This window comes from Colletotrichum truncatum (genome assembly GCF_014235925.2).
Source record: "Colletotrichum truncatum strain CMES1059 chromosome Unknown Contig_0003, whole genome shotgun sequence".
NCBI classification, from domain to species: Eukaryota; Fungi; Ascomycota; class Sordariomycetes; order Glomerellales; family Glomerellaceae; genus Colletotrichum; species Colletotrichum truncatum.
Window position 1 is genome coordinate 283,442 of NW_027222400.1, and position 16,904 is coordinate 300,345.

General features: G+C 46.8%; 5 protein-coding genes across 5 annotated transcripts; 2 read left to right on the top strand and 3 right to left on the bottom strand.

Moving 5' to 3' along the window:
* Positions 1 to 1,545: 1,545 nt before the first annotated feature.
* Positions 1,546 to 2,940, bottom strand: CTRU02_204955 (Beta-cyclopiazonate dehydrogenase 2; the record flags this gene model as incomplete). Its single annotated transcript, XM_036732222.1, has 1 exon — positions 1,546 to 2,940. The coding sequence occupies one exon, from the start codon at positions 2,938 to 2,940 to the stop codon at positions 1,546 to 1,548; it is 1,395 nt and encodes a 464-aa protein (XP_036575998.1).
* Positions 2,941 to 4,448: 1,508 nt separating this feature from the next.
* CTRU02_204956 (DUF1295 domain protein) lies at positions 4,449 to 5,567 on the bottom strand (the record flags this gene model as incomplete). The annotated part of the gene is made up of 2 exons (XM_036732221.1): positions 4,449 to 4,773; positions 4,843 to 5,567. 2 exons carry the CDS (start codon positions 5,565 to 5,567, stop codon positions 4,449 to 4,451), a joined length of 1,050 nt encoding a protein of 349 aa, XP_036575997.1.
* A 1,750-nt stretch (positions 5,568 to 7,317) lies between these two features.
* Positions 7,318 to 9,067, bottom strand: CTRU02_204957 (GTP-binding protein; the record flags this gene model as incomplete). Its single annotated transcript, XM_036732220.2, has 6 exons — positions 7,318 to 7,498; positions 7,563 to 8,220; positions 8,269 to 8,398; positions 8,458 to 8,601; positions 8,655 to 8,685; positions 8,742 to 9,067. The coding sequence occupies 6 exons, from the start codon at positions 9,065 to 9,067 to the stop codon at positions 7,318 to 7,320; spliced, it is 1,470 nt and encodes a 489-aa protein (XP_036575996.2).
* A 1,674-nt stretch (positions 9,068 to 10,741) lies between these two features.
* On the top strand, positions 10,742 to 12,471 carry CTRU02_204958 (carboxypeptidase Y; the record flags this gene model as incomplete). The annotated part of the gene is made up of 6 exons (XM_070204460.1): positions 10,742 to 10,979; positions 11,046 to 11,103; positions 11,156 to 11,284; positions 11,344 to 11,870; positions 11,945 to 12,158; positions 12,216 to 12,471. 6 exons carry the CDS (start codon positions 10,742 to 10,744, stop codon positions 12,469 to 12,471), a joined length of 1,422 nt encoding a protein of 473 aa, XP_070061564.1.
* A 627-nt stretch (positions 12,472 to 13,098) lies between these two features.
* Positions 13,099 to 14,616, top strand: CTRU02_204959 (f-box domain protein; the record flags this gene model as incomplete). The annotated part of the gene is made up of 1 exon (XM_036732218.1): positions 13,099 to 14,616. One exon carries the CDS (start codon positions 13,099 to 13,101, stop codon positions 14,614 to 14,616), a length of 1,518 nt encoding a protein of 505 aa, XP_036575994.1.
* Between the last annotated feature and the right edge of the window lie 2,288 nt (positions 14,617 to 16,904).

A 16,904-nucleotide genomic window follows, 5' to 3' on the forward strand; every position in this document is an offset into this window, starting at 1 on the left:
ACCTTATTCTACGTAGGATAGGTAGCGCCCTTCGATATAAAATACTTATACGTATCGGGAAGTCGGTCCTTAAAGAAGTTAAGGAGGAAAATAGCAAGGAAGGAGTCTAGCAGACGACTATAAATAGTCTTAATACGCTTTTTAAGGTAGTAATAGCGATTAAAAGCATCGTAAAAAGTCTTATAATCGTTAGCGGTAGTCTTAGCAAACTCGTTAACAAGGGTAGCTATAGCGTCTTATAAGATTCTCGGAATATACTTCTCGAGCGCCTGCTATAATTCGTAAAGGTTTCTATCGTCAACCTAACCCGCTATGCAGAGTCTATTAAGAACCGATTCGCTAGCGTTTATAAGGAGACTATACGTAATATTACGGTTTTTTCTCTATTCCTCTATAGCGATAAGGTTAGCAAGGCGAGGGACGTTAGTCTCGAGGAATATCTCGAAGTCGTATCCTCGCAAGGTCGCTATAATAAGTATACGCTATATATTCTAGTTAGATTTACCTTTCAAGCGAGGAAGAAGCGTAAAGACGGTCTTAAAGTCGTTTTAAGACATCTTAAAGTAAAAAATAAGGGTATTATAATAATGCAGGATAGACTTATAGTCGTACCTCGATCATAGGCGTTTCTCCGAGGCCGTAGCTTTAGAGGCATGTCTGTACGTTAGATAGCTTACTTTCGCTACTACCTACGCGTGCTGTTAGATTGTATAGGAGGGAGAATCTTGCGTAAGAATATAAGAAATAGGTAGAATTATAAGATCCGACCGTAGAAATACGGTAAATCGAAGGGAAGAATAAATACTCATAGAAGATATAAGAAACTGATAGGCTAGTTTGAAAAACCGAAGCTAAAATAGTTAAATTCTCGTGAAAAACGAGGAATCGAAGTAAAAGTTGTAGTTATAGTGTGGTTCCGTAGTGTTCGTGAAAACCAGTAGGTTATGGTAGTCGGTCGCGTGCTACGTGATATTCGTGCGCGCCAGGCAGCCAATATCGCGTCAGAAAGTAAAATTCGTTAGCAAAGAGGAAGGAAAGAAAGCAAGAAAATCGTATAGAAGAGTAAATAAAGCAAATAAAATCGCAAAAATTCGTAAATTAATAGAAAATTGACAGACGAGTAGAATAATAGGTAAAACGACGTTATTCCGAAAGAATAACGCTAGGCTTATAACCTGTAGGCGAGAACCGGCATAGAACGCTCAGAATGGGGAAAGTGGTGTTGTTAGTTGGAAGAACTAACTAACTGGCTAGAGGGCTGTAGAGGCTGGCTAAGACCAGTGGTGGCGGCCGTCAGCCCACGTGACGGGCCGGCGAGGCCTGCCACCCACAGTTTTCGTCTTATTTTTATTCTCGTCATGGCACAGAGGCGTCCTCAAGGGCTTACAGGGGTTTCAGTAGCAGCACAGAGTAGTCCCATATAATGGATAAGAAGTAAATGGTATTTGTATTATCTCTTTAAAGGTCTAGGCGTGTTGTGTGGACAACGTGATGCCTGTCGGTATCTAAATTAAGAATATGAAACTGTAGCGACTCCCCAACTATTTAAAGGGACGGGAGCACCCTCTTCTCAGTGAAAGCCCAGAGAAGAGGAGAGTAGTCAGAGCACCAGGCGTTACCGGTGTAGTAAGTGCTTCTCTTGCCCTGGAGAGCGTACAAGTTCCTGTAGAAGCCTGCCTTGACAGCTTCCGGAGACACATGGAGCTGCAAGTTGGCGTGTTCCTCCCAGGCGCTGAACTGAGCCTCGCTTGTCGCCGTGCCATTAACAGCAGCACTGATGCGGCTGACAGCGCCAGTGACCAGACCCTGGGCTTTGGCAGAGTCAGCCTCGCCGATAACCTTGACGGTCTGGTATCCGGGGACGCCAACTGTCTCGAGACGCCAGACGAAAGGCGTCTGAGGAAGGAAAGCAGGGGCAGTGACATCGACGTTGAGGAAGTTGGTCAAGGATGGGAGGCCGCTGTTGGATACAACACCAACGTAGTACGGCACATGCTGCCACTGGTCGAAGATGGAGGTCTCCGACTCGTTAAGGTCAAATGGCTGGAGGTTCTTGGTAGTGGGGGGGATGGTAATAAGAAGCTTCTTGGCCTTGATGAGCTTTCTGCCGTTGGCGGTCTTGACAACAGCCTTAACTCCAGCATCGGTACGCTCGGAGGCGACAACAGTGCTTGAGTACAGGACATCCTTTCCGAGGAAAGCTCCAGCCTTGTCGTACACTTCCTGGTTGCCACCGGGAGCGTAGAGGTAGCCGGATGAGAGACCAAGGAGATGAGCCTGACCAAAGTTCTGAAGGACATAGAGGGTGGGTGTCTCCAACAGGTTGCCAACGCCGTGAGCGAAGATCCAAACAACTTGCACAACATCGGTCAGGTTGTGCTTGGCGACGAATTGACCAAAGGGCAGCAGCAGGTCCTCAGGAACATTCTCGGGGATGTCATAGGCACCCTCAGCGAGGAAGTCGAAGTTCAGCGTCGCAAACAAGTAGTTCGCGAGAGGTCCGACCAGCTGGTTGGGGTCAACGGCGGTGGCGTTGGGAATGGCAAAGCCAGTCTTGAAATCAACAACCCTGCTCGGGAAGGGAGACAAGACAGATGCGTTCAAGGCGACGTCGAAACGCTTGAAGAATTCGGTGGTCTGGTCGTTCTGGATAAAGGCCTGCACACCGTAATCGATGGGGGCCCCCGTGGCGGGGTCACGGAAGGTGTTGACATGTCCTCCGAGCTTGTCCGCTTGTTCCACAACGGCGACGGTCTTGTTCTGGTCACGCAGACGAACAGCCGCATAGGTTCCCGTAGCACCACCGCCGACAATGAGTACGTCGCGTTGAATGATGTCTTCGGGTGCAAAGGCAGACTCGTCGTAGCAACCTAGCCCAACTGGCGAGGCATTGATTAATGAAGCGCTCAATGCGCAGAGCGACAAAATAGAAGAGCGCATAGTGAAAAAGTGATGACCTTAAAAGAGTGACAGTATGACCAAAAGAGCGACTGGTGGATTACTGTCCAAAGATGCTGCACATTATGCAGTGGTGGTCACAGGCGCTATATACATGTTGCAATAGCGAACATGGACGTCACATACGCCCGGTTCTCCGGTTCGGTGGTTCGAAGCCAGGGCCAATTACCAAGGAGATTTATAGTTTAGAGTGTCAGTGAAGTTAAATTGATTAAACGCGAGTCGCGGGTGTGGACTGAGCCCCTTTCCCTTGTTAGGGTATCCACGAAAGTAACCGCTTTACACTAACAAATGTCTTCAGAGTCGCAACTTGAAAGTAGTGAAAGCGCTGGTATCATCCTCGTGGTCCTCATTTACTGGGTATTGCAACGGCTCCACCGATGGCTATGTAAGACGGCCTCCAAAGCTCGGCTTCAAAATATTATTTGAAGTCGCAAGAGCCCTGACGCCCGCACCAACTCCATAGAACAATGGGATCTTGTTTACTTTTGAACGGAAATTTGCAAGACTCCGGTGCAATTGACTCTCGACGGATCCTACGTTGTACGCAGACACAAGCCGTCATATGTCCGGCCCAGCCGGTAGTTTGCTGGCGAGGGGCAAGGATCATGTTGGCATGGTGTCAGCTAAAGTTTGCTTGTTTGATTATTCTTCTTTACTTCAGTAGAGTAAAGTGGCAGCCAAGAAATCAGCCACTGCTACCAAACTTTGCGCCTTTGCACGGCATTATGAGTAACAGGGCTGTGCAAACATTATTCAAGCATTAACTGTATTTGCTGCCGGGCAATAAAGTCCGATCACGTCAGCCTGCCCTCCTCTAGCGCATCAACATGTTATTTCAGCCCTTTCTTCTTGGGATTTCTGTAATGTCAACATCGCTTACACGGAAGTAAGTTCGTTCTAATCGACGCTAACTCAAAATGTCAGATCGTGTCGAATGTCAACAATGACGCATGGGAATTGTTGGAATGTATGCCGTACACAATCGCATACTACCTGCATATGTTGCTGCGGCGCTTTTCACTGTTACACGTTAACACGGATAATGCTTGGTACCCGCGTCTCACCGTGGCAGATCAACACCAAGGCCAAGCAAGCCAGCGGCAGGTAACTGAGGATAACGTTAGACGGCACCCACGTCCTCGACACTATTTTCGACCTGACCTTGGACTTGAAGCACTTCTTTTACAGTCAACATAATAGAAAGTAGCCAGTGAGATGATTAATTTCTTAGCCTTCATGACGATAGTCAACCTGGGACTTCGAGCAACCACTGTATCTGTGCATTTATTGTTTCAAAGAGCGCGACAACAAGTATGAAAAGAGAAGTGGCATTTTGAGTCAGGGAGCTACGAAATATTGCGTGAGCTCAACATGAACAGCGAAAAGCATTATCACCGTGGAAATTTCAACGGACTCGCAGTGTTGATTAATCCTTGTACAATGTGTTGCTATATCTCTCTTCATACACGAACCGAACAGCAACCAGTCTAGATCAGCACCCGGCTCATCTTCTCGATAGCAGCACCAGCTAGTCCACATCCAATAACAACCCAAGCCCACTTGTTCTTCACCTGGCTAGCATCGGGCCAGAAAGAATTGTTTTGCTGGCGATATCGATCGAGGTCCACCTTCTTCTCAGGGTTGTCCCTCAAGTAGCGGGACTCTTGACTGCTCTCGTTTTCCTTATCACCGCCCACGTACCTCAGGAAAAAGTAGTTCGCCAGAGGGCCGAGGAGCTCGATAGGATGCAGCATACCAGTTGCGTACAACAAAAGCGGGAAAGAAAAGTGAATCAGCGTATCGCCGAGGTAGCTACGACATGTTAGCATCATGGTCTGATTGAGGTCCGGTCCACATCATGTAATTAGATCATTAACTTACTTCGGGTGCCTAACGAGGCTCCAAACCCCATCCCTGCACATGCTGTTCTCATTCACGTTCTCTTTCTTGAAACGGGCCAACTGCCAGTCGGCCAAGACCTCAAGGGCGAAACCTGCACTGAAGAGACCAACGGCAGCCGCGTTCATCCATTCGGGAGATGCGGCCAACAGTGTGCCTACGGTTTGATGACGGAAGGTAATGGCAAAAGGCAATGTGATGACCGTTTGAAACAAAGCTTCAGGTAGGTAAACTGTAAAAAAGGCCTTATTCCAGAATCCAGGATCCTTTTTGGCGCCTTCATACCGTGGCTCATCGTGGCCGCGTTGAACGGAGCGCTCGGCAATGCGGTAAAAAAGGCGTCCTCCCCAGAGGGTGACACCGGTCAAAAGCAAAGTTTCGGTTCTATTCATGGTCTGCCAGATTGACGAAAGCGAAGCCCCGCGGACTAGGTGCCGGCCGACCGCCGACCACCACACGTTCGCAACCTGACCTGTAGGCCATAGCCAATCTTTCGTCTCCAATCGATCGGTAGCGCGGCCTGCGACATAGGCGGCGACCGCCAGCCCTGAATGCAATTTCAATGAGGGGATGATGGTGTTTTTTAGAATGCCCACATCTAACGGTGCGGACCCGACAGGATGGTGACGTCGGGCTGGGTCCGGGGCTCGAGCCGAGTACGAAGGCCCCGGACCGTATGGAGCGGTCGTCATCGGTGCACTCGCCATGCTCACACGAACAAAATTGTGCTATCCTTGGGGAAGTGAAGTTGGTTCACAGGAAGCATTGTCAATGAGACATGGAAAACATGGAGATTAATGATTTCTTATGGATTTGAAATTTACCTTGGTAATTCGAGTATGACGTGAATGTTTCAATGCCCAGCCTGTATCTTCAGTGGAATTGACGGCCATATGACGCGAGACGGGGTAATTTTGGCCCAGCGGATGTGGTTCGCTAGGGATGGCACTGGCAAGGATTACACCTCACCGATGTTGTACTCTGAAATGCCTCTCAAGGTCGATTGAAAGTATACTTTTTTGAAGAAAAAGGCTGGTAAGTAAACAATGACAGCTCTCATATTTCTGGCCCCCGGATGTGTTTATTTAATAAGACCAAGGGACTAATGGACCTGCTTAGAGCGCGTTGGTGACGGACAGGGCGGTATTTCTCACGTCCATTGAAGCTGTGACAGTACTTCGGCCAGCCAAACTATCAGTGCTATGACCTAAAGCCTCAAGCATTGGAGTAGGATTCCGACTGAATCGCAGCTTCGATTAGATGCTAACATGAAGACAGAAGATTGGATGCTGCCTGTGTTCACCATCACCAGCTTGGCAGATGCGGTTTAGGAGATGCAATATGGGCCAATTTCAAGGTGCATACTAACCAGATGTGATGGCCTATCCTAATCGTCGTCCATGAGGCCCCTATTAGCAACTGTTTTACAATGCTACATAAAACCGTAAATGCAAGAGGATATTCTCCAGTTCTATCGGAATACAACAAAGTTTGCACTGACGCCGATCAAATCGCAGAAAGGAGACAAGCTTTTGGGTCATATTATGATGATCATCAGTTCGTATTCATAGGTGGCTCAGCGATCTGGGCTGACCAAGACACCTGGACGATCCTCTTAGCGCACTGACAAGTACTTTTGCATACAATTAGAGTGCCACGGCTTAACCATCGATTGACATGAATATCTACGCGTAGGTTCTTGGGGGAGGGATTTTTTATTTTCCATTTTTTGGGGCAAAATTCTGCGAAACTCAGGTGTCCGGCCTCGGCAGAGTAAAAAGAATTTACAACATCTTATCCGTCCTCCCATTTCGCAAACTTGGGACACAACCAACTCAAACTTTGCAACACTTACTATGCTGCTCAGGCTTGCCTTTGGCTTGAAATCATTCATTTCAGATTGAACGGTTATTGACATCGGATCATATGATGGGATGTAGCCCTTTTGGGTGTTCCGTCAGAGCTTACAGCGGTTGCTCCCCTACGATTAGGAGCTACAGAAAAGGGTAAACCTGTATTAAAGATTTAGCGTCCGTTAACGCGCCCCGTCTTGGAGCTGAACTTGAAAAAACATTCATTTTCGTTCACTAACGTAGCTGCAAGTTGGTGTTTTTGGTGTTAACATGTTTATAGTTCATTAGCCCACAGATCAACGCCGAGAACAATCAGACTTGGAGTATCAGTGCCCAGTCATAGAAGGTTCGAAACCTTCACGATACGAATCTGAACTCACATATAGGTTCAGTGAGAAGTAACAAATCTTTAAAGACACACTTTGACAGGGTCAATAGCCTAAAGAATCAAGTTCTACCTATAGATTTAACAATCAGAAGCCTGTATTCCGCCGATATGCCTTGCATTCAAGGCTGTTAATTAGGCTCTCGAATACTTGTTCTTTTCTTAGCAACATTCGGGTTTCCCTAAGCTTACTACTTCAGAGCATCCCTAACTACCTTATTATGTATCCTTTTCTCCTCCCAGAGGTATGAAACGCAGCAAGCATTTCTGTCCAAGTGGTCGAGCAGATATGATTTGGTCATGTGGCCTCATAGCTTCCGGCGCCATGGAAACGTCAGGAACCGTGGTGAAATTTGCGTAAATGGCCCGTAGCAACAGTTTCATCTCAGCAAGTGCAAGGCTATAGGGTGCATGAGAGTAAGTCAAGGTACGTTTTCATACGAGAGTTGTCTGGGTGCACGTACTGTTTGCCAACGCAACCTCTGCCGCCGTGAGAGAAAGCAAACATGAGCCTCTTTCTCTCATTTTCTCCAGTTGATAACATCCAGCGTTCGGGGTCGAAGGTATCAGGACGCAGGAAAACAGTGTCATTGTAGCGATGGACAGAGTATGCCTGGCTACTCACAATGCTTCCTTCAGGAATGAAGAATTCGTCGATGTGTTTGCCCCCACGAGGAACGACGCGTGGCAAGGACATTGGAATTGCAGGAAAGCAACGAAGTCCTTCCTGCACAACAGCGTCTAAATACGACAACTTATCGAATGAAATGTTAGGGTTATCTCGGATCTCCCTCTGGAGCTTTTGCTGGATAGTCAAAGAAGACGGCTGTGAGAGCTCCCACATTAGGAAGCACAGCGAATCTCCTGTCGTATCAATGCCTGCCACCATGTGGTCCATGCACTCAGCGGCGATGTCGGTGCTATCCAACTGGTTAACGCTGCTGCTACTTTGGGTCTTATCTTGGAGGCGATTCAGAAGAGTAAATGGTGCTGGATCGATCTTGGAGGCGGCGCCGATAACAAAATTCTGAGCCAGAGGAGTCGTTCGTGAATCAAGAAAAAGATCCAACAATTTTGAGAAGTATTGGTAAAAGATTGGGTAATGATGCTGAATGAGACGATCTGTCTTGTTAGCACACGGAGTGAAAGGGCTCATTTTTAGTTACCTACTTCGCAAGCTGTCGTCGCTAGTGACTTGGTGCATCATCTCTGTATCTTCCTCCCTCTGCAGACTATTGCTACCATACGGATGGAACAGATGATGAGTGATACAGTCACATGCATATGAATGAAGCGTCATCTGTCAAGATGAATTAACTGTTGATATCGGACTATCATGCTTGGCAACATTTAACTTACGTAGATGTCCATACTTGTTTTCGAGTGGTTTCTGCATTGCCTGACAAATTCTCTCGCTTTTTCCTCGATGCCATTCATTGCTGTAGGCTTGAGAACGTTACTGTTTGCGTAACGGTCGGCAATGATGCGCTTGCGCTTTGCGTGCTAAACCGGAATCATCAGCCGTATCCCTCTCGAATGAAAACTTACGAACTTACGTCACCCTTTTCAAGAGTCGAAAACATCGTCCTAATCAAGAATTAAATTAGCTTTTCTAGGTTAAGAGTGAATGTTTGTTTACGCACCGGCGCTGGAAGACCCTGAACAAGTTGTAAAAGGGGGATTTGTCGTAACCGCTTCCAAGCGATCCATAAATCTCTTTCACGGCCTCATAGGATGTGAAAGAAACTTCATTTGGGGCTATTCTAACGACAGGGCCATACTTGAGATGCAGAGAGTGGATGTAAAGCGTCCTATTGGCGTTGAACTCGTGCCATCTCAGGATGAAAGGCGTAAGTCTAGAATAGAATGGGCCGGGGAGCTTCCATAACGGTGACGAGATGCACCGTGCTAGATAAAATATCAACAAGGCGGTAAGTGCTGCAGCTCCAAATAAAGGGCTGAAAAACATTTTTGCAAGTTTCCGGCTCCCAGTGTTAAACAAGTGAGCAGAGAGTATAGACCGCTCCCTCCTTTACACAAGAGAAAGCATGGGAGATATATATACTACTTGTTCCCCGTGGGGTTGGACTTAGTAAAAATGGGGGCAGATAAGAATCGGCTCACAAGACGAATCAAAACTCCCTTGTGCACATTGTCGGCAATCAATGTTGAGTCATGGTATGCTTACCCCGCTGAGTCCGGTGAATCCCAACTCCTAATGTTAAGAATTGGCGACTTCCGAACCGATGGTTTCTGTCATAATCGGAAATGAACTAACCCTTCAGCAAAGCTGCCCCGCAGTTGATCGCTAATGTTAAGTAGACCCGACGATACGGATCTGCCGATGTGGCTGTTGTTCCCCTTATGTTAAGCGTAACCGCAAGCTTGTCTCCATGTCTCCACTCCAATCACCCAATACCTGCTCCGTTGTTGATGCCCATTGCTTATCATCTAGCCTAGCCTGTTTTCAGTCAAATTTGTGCATAAAGTGCAGCGTCGCAATATCAGCGATTGCGATCCAATGGCAGTTGCACGTAAGATAGAGCAAACAAATATAACTTAACCATACTTAGCAATTAACAAGAGCACGTAGTAACGGCTTTACAGGTACAGGGCCTATTCAGCTCCGTATCTGTTATTATTGAGACCACGTTGATGACGTATGGCTCGAGACGTTTTCTTGGTCCATTCTCTGTCTGATGATCATAACCAACTTACAGAATTGAATGTGTCCTTCAGCGAAGCAATCATATTATTCACTTCCGTTACGGTATTTGTGTCTTTATACATTCAATACTCCATGCAGCTAGTCTAGTTCCTGCTATATATAGGTTGAGTCTGATGAGTCAAAAGTCATGTATTCTACCACTAGAGCTGCTTCCATTCTTCATTGCACTTCCTATTGTCGTAACTAAGACCTTACACTAACAACAAACATAGTCCTAAAGTTATTCCATCATCAAGAATATAGATCTCCATACATAGGGCGCTGGGACAAGAATATGAGCCAGTTCCATACCTGGTTCAAAGCTTTAAGTTATCTCCCCAGTCTCACACTCCATGGCCCTCTTGTGAATCTAAAGATGGAATGGGGTTTGAGATTGAGTAAGGCTTTTCGCTATCTAACCAGAAGGGGCCAAGTGTTTGAGTAGTAATATTCGTATTTGAGTCTGTAACACCCTCTTTCCAATAGCCTGATCATCAGGACTGAACGTTGGATATGCGTTTTGTAAATACAAGTTACTTTACCGATACGCAAAAGATCAGGGTGTTGAAGGTGAGAATGACCCTAGCCTTAACTGGGACTGAAGCTTATGCGGCCAGTGACCCTCACCCCTGGTAGCTCAGTGGAGAAGCGTAGCAGCGGAGGATTCAACCTGCGGCGCAGATAACAAATAGTGTGATCCAGGCCACGCGTAAACATTCAGGATTGCGACATTAAATTTACCTGACGACGCCTGCAACACGTGCGTGCTCTCGTTGTCTTCAGGTTCTGCTATAGAAAGACAGCAGGCTCTGTGATCCCATAATATACGCGCAGCGTAACTCAATAATGCCAATCTGGGCACTGCCGAAACTCACTGCATCGTATCTTGCTGGTCTCCTATTAGGAACCCGTAACCCCCGCCACTGATCATCGAAAATGGCTGGGCTGTTCGCAGTCACAGTGTGGTTTCAGCTGCTGGCTTTGATAGCCGCTTCAACTAAGATCTTGACATGGGAAGATCAGAAGTTACTCCAGGCCGGCGATGCCGGGCACGCCAAGTCGAATTGTCCAAAGAATCGAGTCATCCGCCAAAACAATACCTTCTGTGACGCCGGATCAACCCTTTGGACAGGGACCATCGAGATCGGGACAGAGGATAGAAACATGTTCTTCAGTAAGTCGATGTATAGATTCAAGTTGTTGACGGACAATGAGCGATAACACATTTGCATTCATGCAGTGTATTTCGAAAGTCTCAATGAGTCGGAAACAGATCCCTTGATCATATGGCTAAACGGGTTTGTGGTACCAGTGCGAAAACTGTTACTGACATTACTGACAATCCTGCAGAGGGCCTGGGGCGTCATCTATGGCCGGAGCATTCTACGAGATTGGCCCATGCCTTGTGAATTCAGAGATCAATACCACATCTAGAAATTTACTAAGCTGGACCGCCGTTGCTAATATGATTTTCGTCGAGTATGTCTCCCATAGCACTCCCTCATCTTATTCCCCTGAATGCTACTGATAAACATTAGTCAACCCATCGGCGTGGGCTTTTCTCGCTCTGATGACCCTGCCCTTTGGGCTAACAACCTTGCCGAAGCCGCAATCGATTTTGAAAGGTTCCTCAGCGGCTTATTCGATCTATTTCCCCATCTTGATGACGGCAAGCGCGAATTTCATTTGGCGGGCGAATCTTTCGCAGGCCATTACATCCCGCACTTCATCTCCGCTATGCGATGGAATCTGTCTTCTGTCATCCTCGTTGATCCATACATCGACTCGGCTGAGAGCGCGTTGGGGATGTATAAACACTGCTGCGTGGGCAAGAGTCCTCACCCTGGCTTGAATGAAACTGCTTGCCACGCCATTAGTAAGGAACTCCATGCTTGCAAGATGGAAGGCCAAAAATGCCGTTCAACATATGACATCGGAGCATGCGAAAAAGCTGCCGAAACATGCTTTTTGACGATCATGACTTGGTTTGATAACGGGCCTGAAGGGCACCCGACACACAATCCCTTTGATGACAGACTTGATTGTAATAACCCAGCAAAGTTAGGTATGTGTGGTGGGCTAGGTAACTCAATCCCTTTCCGCACATCATGATATCACGCTCAACGACTGAAAACTTAGGGTTGGACGAAGTAACAACTTTTCTCAATAGCACAGAAGTTAAGTGCGCTTTGGGTCAGCCGGACATCAATTACTCTGCCATAAACTATGAATTCAACGCAAGATGGACACGCCAACCGGAAATTAACCTGCCCTCCACCCGCGAGTTAAGCCACCTCCTAGCTGATAAAGGAATCCCAATCCTTGTAATCAACGGAAACAACGATATAATAGGGCAAGTTTTGTAGCATTGCTGATAAAAGACTGATGACTTTATTAATCTGATTAACAGGAATACCGAAGGGATGATTAAGATTTTGGATGACCTGCAGTGGGATGGTCGTAATCGCTATCGCGAGCAGAAGTTGGTGCCGTGGTGGTTTGAACATGTACAGGGGACAAGGACTCGTGGGGGTGACTTCAAGCAGTTTGACAAACTCGCTTTGGTTACGGTCAACGAAGCTGGACATATGGCTGTAGCTGACCAGCGAAAAGGTACCTTGGAGATCTTAAAACGTTGGACATCTAAATCATCTCTGGAGAGCTAAGGATGACTGGATGGGTGAATTGCACAAACAATAGGGACGCTACAGCCTGCCGCCAAAAAACCCCCCATCATTACAATCAAGAACAAATTGAAGCCGATTTCGTAGAGAACTATTTATTAGTTCAATACAGCTGTAGATGCAAACTTAGGTACAAAGATATAACCGCACTAGCCATTTTAAAATGATGGAGACGGCGACACGGCCTTTAACAAGACCGATGCCGATTCCGTAATATCCGCCGACATGAATGCGCAGAGTAGATAGACCCGGAAAACACGGTAATGAGGCGCTATACTTGGTGGTTTTCAAAAACCTTACTTTACCTAGCTCCCCAATTATCCCCAATTATGGCAATGCTGGCTGAGTACGGCAGTTTTCGCCGAAACTGGAACCCAGAACCTGGGCGCTGAGCGTATCATAGCAAGCGTTCAATTACGCTGTAGAATCTTAACATGTTGGGACCCTTGTCCCGACACGTCGTTTTATACGCAGCTTGTACCGCCATTTCACGTTTATAATCCAAGTAAAGATTCTTTAGCTACTCTTTTTTAAATAAAAAATGAGCATCCAAAAAGACGAAACAGATAACCCAGGTTGCTGCGGCTAAGACAGTCTTGTCCACCAAAGATGGCATCGCTGCCTCTTGAGCTCATTGAGCAAATCTGCTCGCTATTGTGCTTCCACTGCCAAAAGTCTGGCTTTTTTCTTGACGCGGAGTCGAAAGATGTGCGGTCAGCTAAGACGACATTATCATCCTTTTGCCTAGTATCAAGGCGTGTTTGCGCCGTCGCACAGCCGTTCCTATTCCACTACTACTCTGCAGGCAATCTGCCTAGTGCACACAACTGCAACGCCAGAGCAGATACTCGAGATGTGCGTCGTCGAGGTGACAAACTCCCAGAATTCCTGTGCAGCATAATACGGCGGCCCGACTTAGCGTCGCATGTCAAAATTCTCCAGCTAGTTGAAACGGACGATATCAGTGGATTGACACCAAATCTTGCGCCTTTCCTCATTACAGCGAGCGAGCAAGTCGGTACCGCGCACCTCGCGCCGACACAAGAGCACCTTCAGGCCGAAATCTGGTCCAAGTCAAGACAACATGAGGGGCTAAGAATCGTTAAAAGACGGGGTGTTCATCACTGGCTCGAAGAGATGGCTATCCTCTTATCACCCAACGTTCAGATGATTATTCTAGCTCGTGACAGCTATTGTCGATATGAACACATCAGGGAGAGCGGCATCACGTTAGCCTCTCTCGAAGCAATTGCTCTAATGGGAGCCAAAAAGAACCAGCATGTTTACGAGGCTAGAGATTTGTTCACTGCGGCCCCAAACCTCCGAACTCTATACTCGATAAAGTGTAGCTTATTCGACGGCCTGAGCCCCTGGGCCCTCAGTAAACCATGGATGTTGAGCCTGAAAAATCTACGGAGGCTAGTCATAGCCGACATTGGCTTTGAGGATCTTGGCCTTTTGGTGGCCTGCTGCCCAGAATTACGGGAATTGGAATTGGCGGCTACCAACATCCACCGAACCGGTGGGATCAATTACTGGGATGTTTCCAAGCTGTTACAGACGCTGCAACCTGTACGACACCAGCTTCGGAAACTGCGTTTTACTCATTCTCCGAGCCAGCGGCCTGGTATGGAACAGGTGCCACGGGTGAATGGGGCATCTTGGTCTTTTCGAGAATTTACTCAGCTCGAAGAGCTTGAGTTTGACCAGACAGTGATCAGTTGCCGTCCAAGGCCTACAAATACAGGCGGAGATACTGGCTTCAAAGTGCCTATGATCGAGATTTTGCCGCCATCAATCAAGATTCTGCACTTTTTATGCGTGAACAAGGATTTTATGAAAGATTTTCAAAGTCTCTTCGTAGAAACCAGCCATTTCTTGCCACTCTTGAAGAGTGTTCGAGTGAGTCTGCCGCATGGTATAGATAAACGAGACTTTGGTTATAATTACATAGACGAAATCACATCGTCTTTCGAGATAGCTGGGGTTAGAATCCAGTGGGACTCGGGTGATGTTGGGGAGAGACCTTCGACATCAACTGCTGGCGGCACCATGCTTGGGTCTAGGCTGATACCATATTTTCCAATCAAACCAGTAATTAAGAGCATGGAGATGCTCTCATTATAATGTCTTAAAAAGTATTTCAATTTAGCGTAGACCAAGGAGCCTCGCGTCAAACAGGCACAGAAATGGACAATGTAACTAAAATTTCACTCAGTTGATGAAAATGGGTTTCAGGGTGAAGTAGTTTCCAGGTTACGATGAGTTACCTACATCTCATGATTGTTCTGAAAAGTACCTTTGCAAAGAGCTGATGTGGAAGAAGAGTAAAATTATAGAGTTTTTCAACAAACCGCCGACAATCATATTCTTGCTTTGTGCTACTAGTGATTATCGAGCAAATTATCAAGTCAAAGTCCTTCAGTGTGCTAGGACCGAGGGGTTACTGAAACCTCTAGGCGTGGACCATCGAGACGTTACAAGAGGCGAATTGAGCGTTGCACATGAATTTCAGGTGTGACCGATATTACTTGGTTAGAGCATTTGTTTGTCCACTTGCGGCGGAGTTGCCGGTGTGAGTGTAGGCATCCGAGACAGACATGTGTCATCAGCCGGCCACTGAAATGGCTTGCAGGAAATAATCAAGTCTCTTGCATGACCTATTTCACCGACTGAATTTTGAATTTTGCTATAGATCAGCGCCAAACCTAAGATGTGACTGTGGCTTTCCACCTGTAACAGGTCCGCCCTGATGTCTTGACATTAAGAGAGCCAGTCATTCGTAGGCGATTTTGGTTTGTGTCTCTCTTGAGGTTCGTAGCATATATGGCAAGAAGGGCCTGGTGGTTGATGAACAACAATGATTTGAAGACATGGCTGTTCTGGATCATTAGGCTCGGGTGCGTCGAGTACTAATCTGGAAAACAATGTCCTTTGTGTACGAGGCTTTAGCAGTCAAGATATATTCGAGCAGAGACCACGTCAAGACTAAGGCTAGAATAGGCGGGTTTCTTGAAGACTCGAGGTACACTACAATTTCAGGGGTAGCGGCGGTAGTCAGGTGGCTCAGACACTCGTGGCATATAGCAGGGGAGGGATAAAGGTTTCACTTGTACAGCCATTGTTACGATACATCATTGACTCGATCGGTTTGAAGCTGGGAAGAACGATAGTTGTCAATGCAGTATCCAGATGCGGAAGCAAGCTCCAAAAAACAAAACCCCGTTTTCTTGGGCGACACCATGGAGTACGTTTGGTCAGTCAGAATAGTCAAATCGATAATGAATGCGGCACAAGTTTTCCATCTGCAGACGAGAATAAAAAAGAATACCGGCCAGCTATATGGCGAATTTCACCGAAAAGAAACCAGACAAGGATGAATAAACAAGCTGGCTATTGACAGAAGGAATTTGCCCGAAGTTCAGTTGACTACCTAAGTGTACGGGAAAGTCATCGCACCGTTCACGGTACAGTGGCCACATCCCACTCAAAATGCTCTTGGTAGCGTACACGCAATGTGAGAGGTACTCGAACCCCACGGACACAACATCCACAGCTCTGGGACTTTTCCCTTGCGTTTGGTGACCTAGGATAACGAGATTTTGTAGCTCTTGTACGACAAAGCTCGTCAAGCGTTTGGAGCTGAGGATGTCATCGCACGCTTTCTATACTTTTGCTGTTCGCATAAGATACTCAATCCGGTCCCAGTTTTGCAATTTTAGCGAGTGACAAAGACATTGATGCAGCACATACTGACATCAAACCCTTGGTAGATTTACCAAACACTTTTGTAAGTGTATCTATAGTCGAAGATTCTCAGATTCACAGATAGCTAGAATCATGTAGAAGCAGTTACTCGTCCAAACTCTCGAACTTCTCGGATCCGTGCAACATAAGGTGCCATCCCGCTTTGCCAGAGAAGAATCTCTGGCTCTGGTATGAGTCTCATGCGTCTTCCACAAACCACCATGCCAAGTACCACCTCAATGTCTACTACGCCACGTGGATAGTAGGATGAGAAGCTTTCTCTTGTCTCCCAGGTTGACGGTATTTATTTGCTTCTAATCGATACCAATATAATTGATCGTGACTAAATATATACAGTAACAGGTTCTAACTCAACAGAGACTGTATTCCAACACAGACTCACCAGTAACAAATAAGCTAACGCTCTGCCACCATCCATAGAACTAGATGCGATAAAAAGCAAAGAGTAACATCGCACGCAAGGGTAAACCACCAGGAAATCAAGCCAACGGGTGCCACCTTCCACTCTTTCGTCGATCGGGGTACTTATCTATCATCTTGTTCAACCATCAAGATACCAACACTCGACTTGTTCTCCCGTAAAAGTCAGTACGACCCTTCACTCGGTCCCCAAAGGCTACACGCTGGCGAAATAGGAATGCCCAATC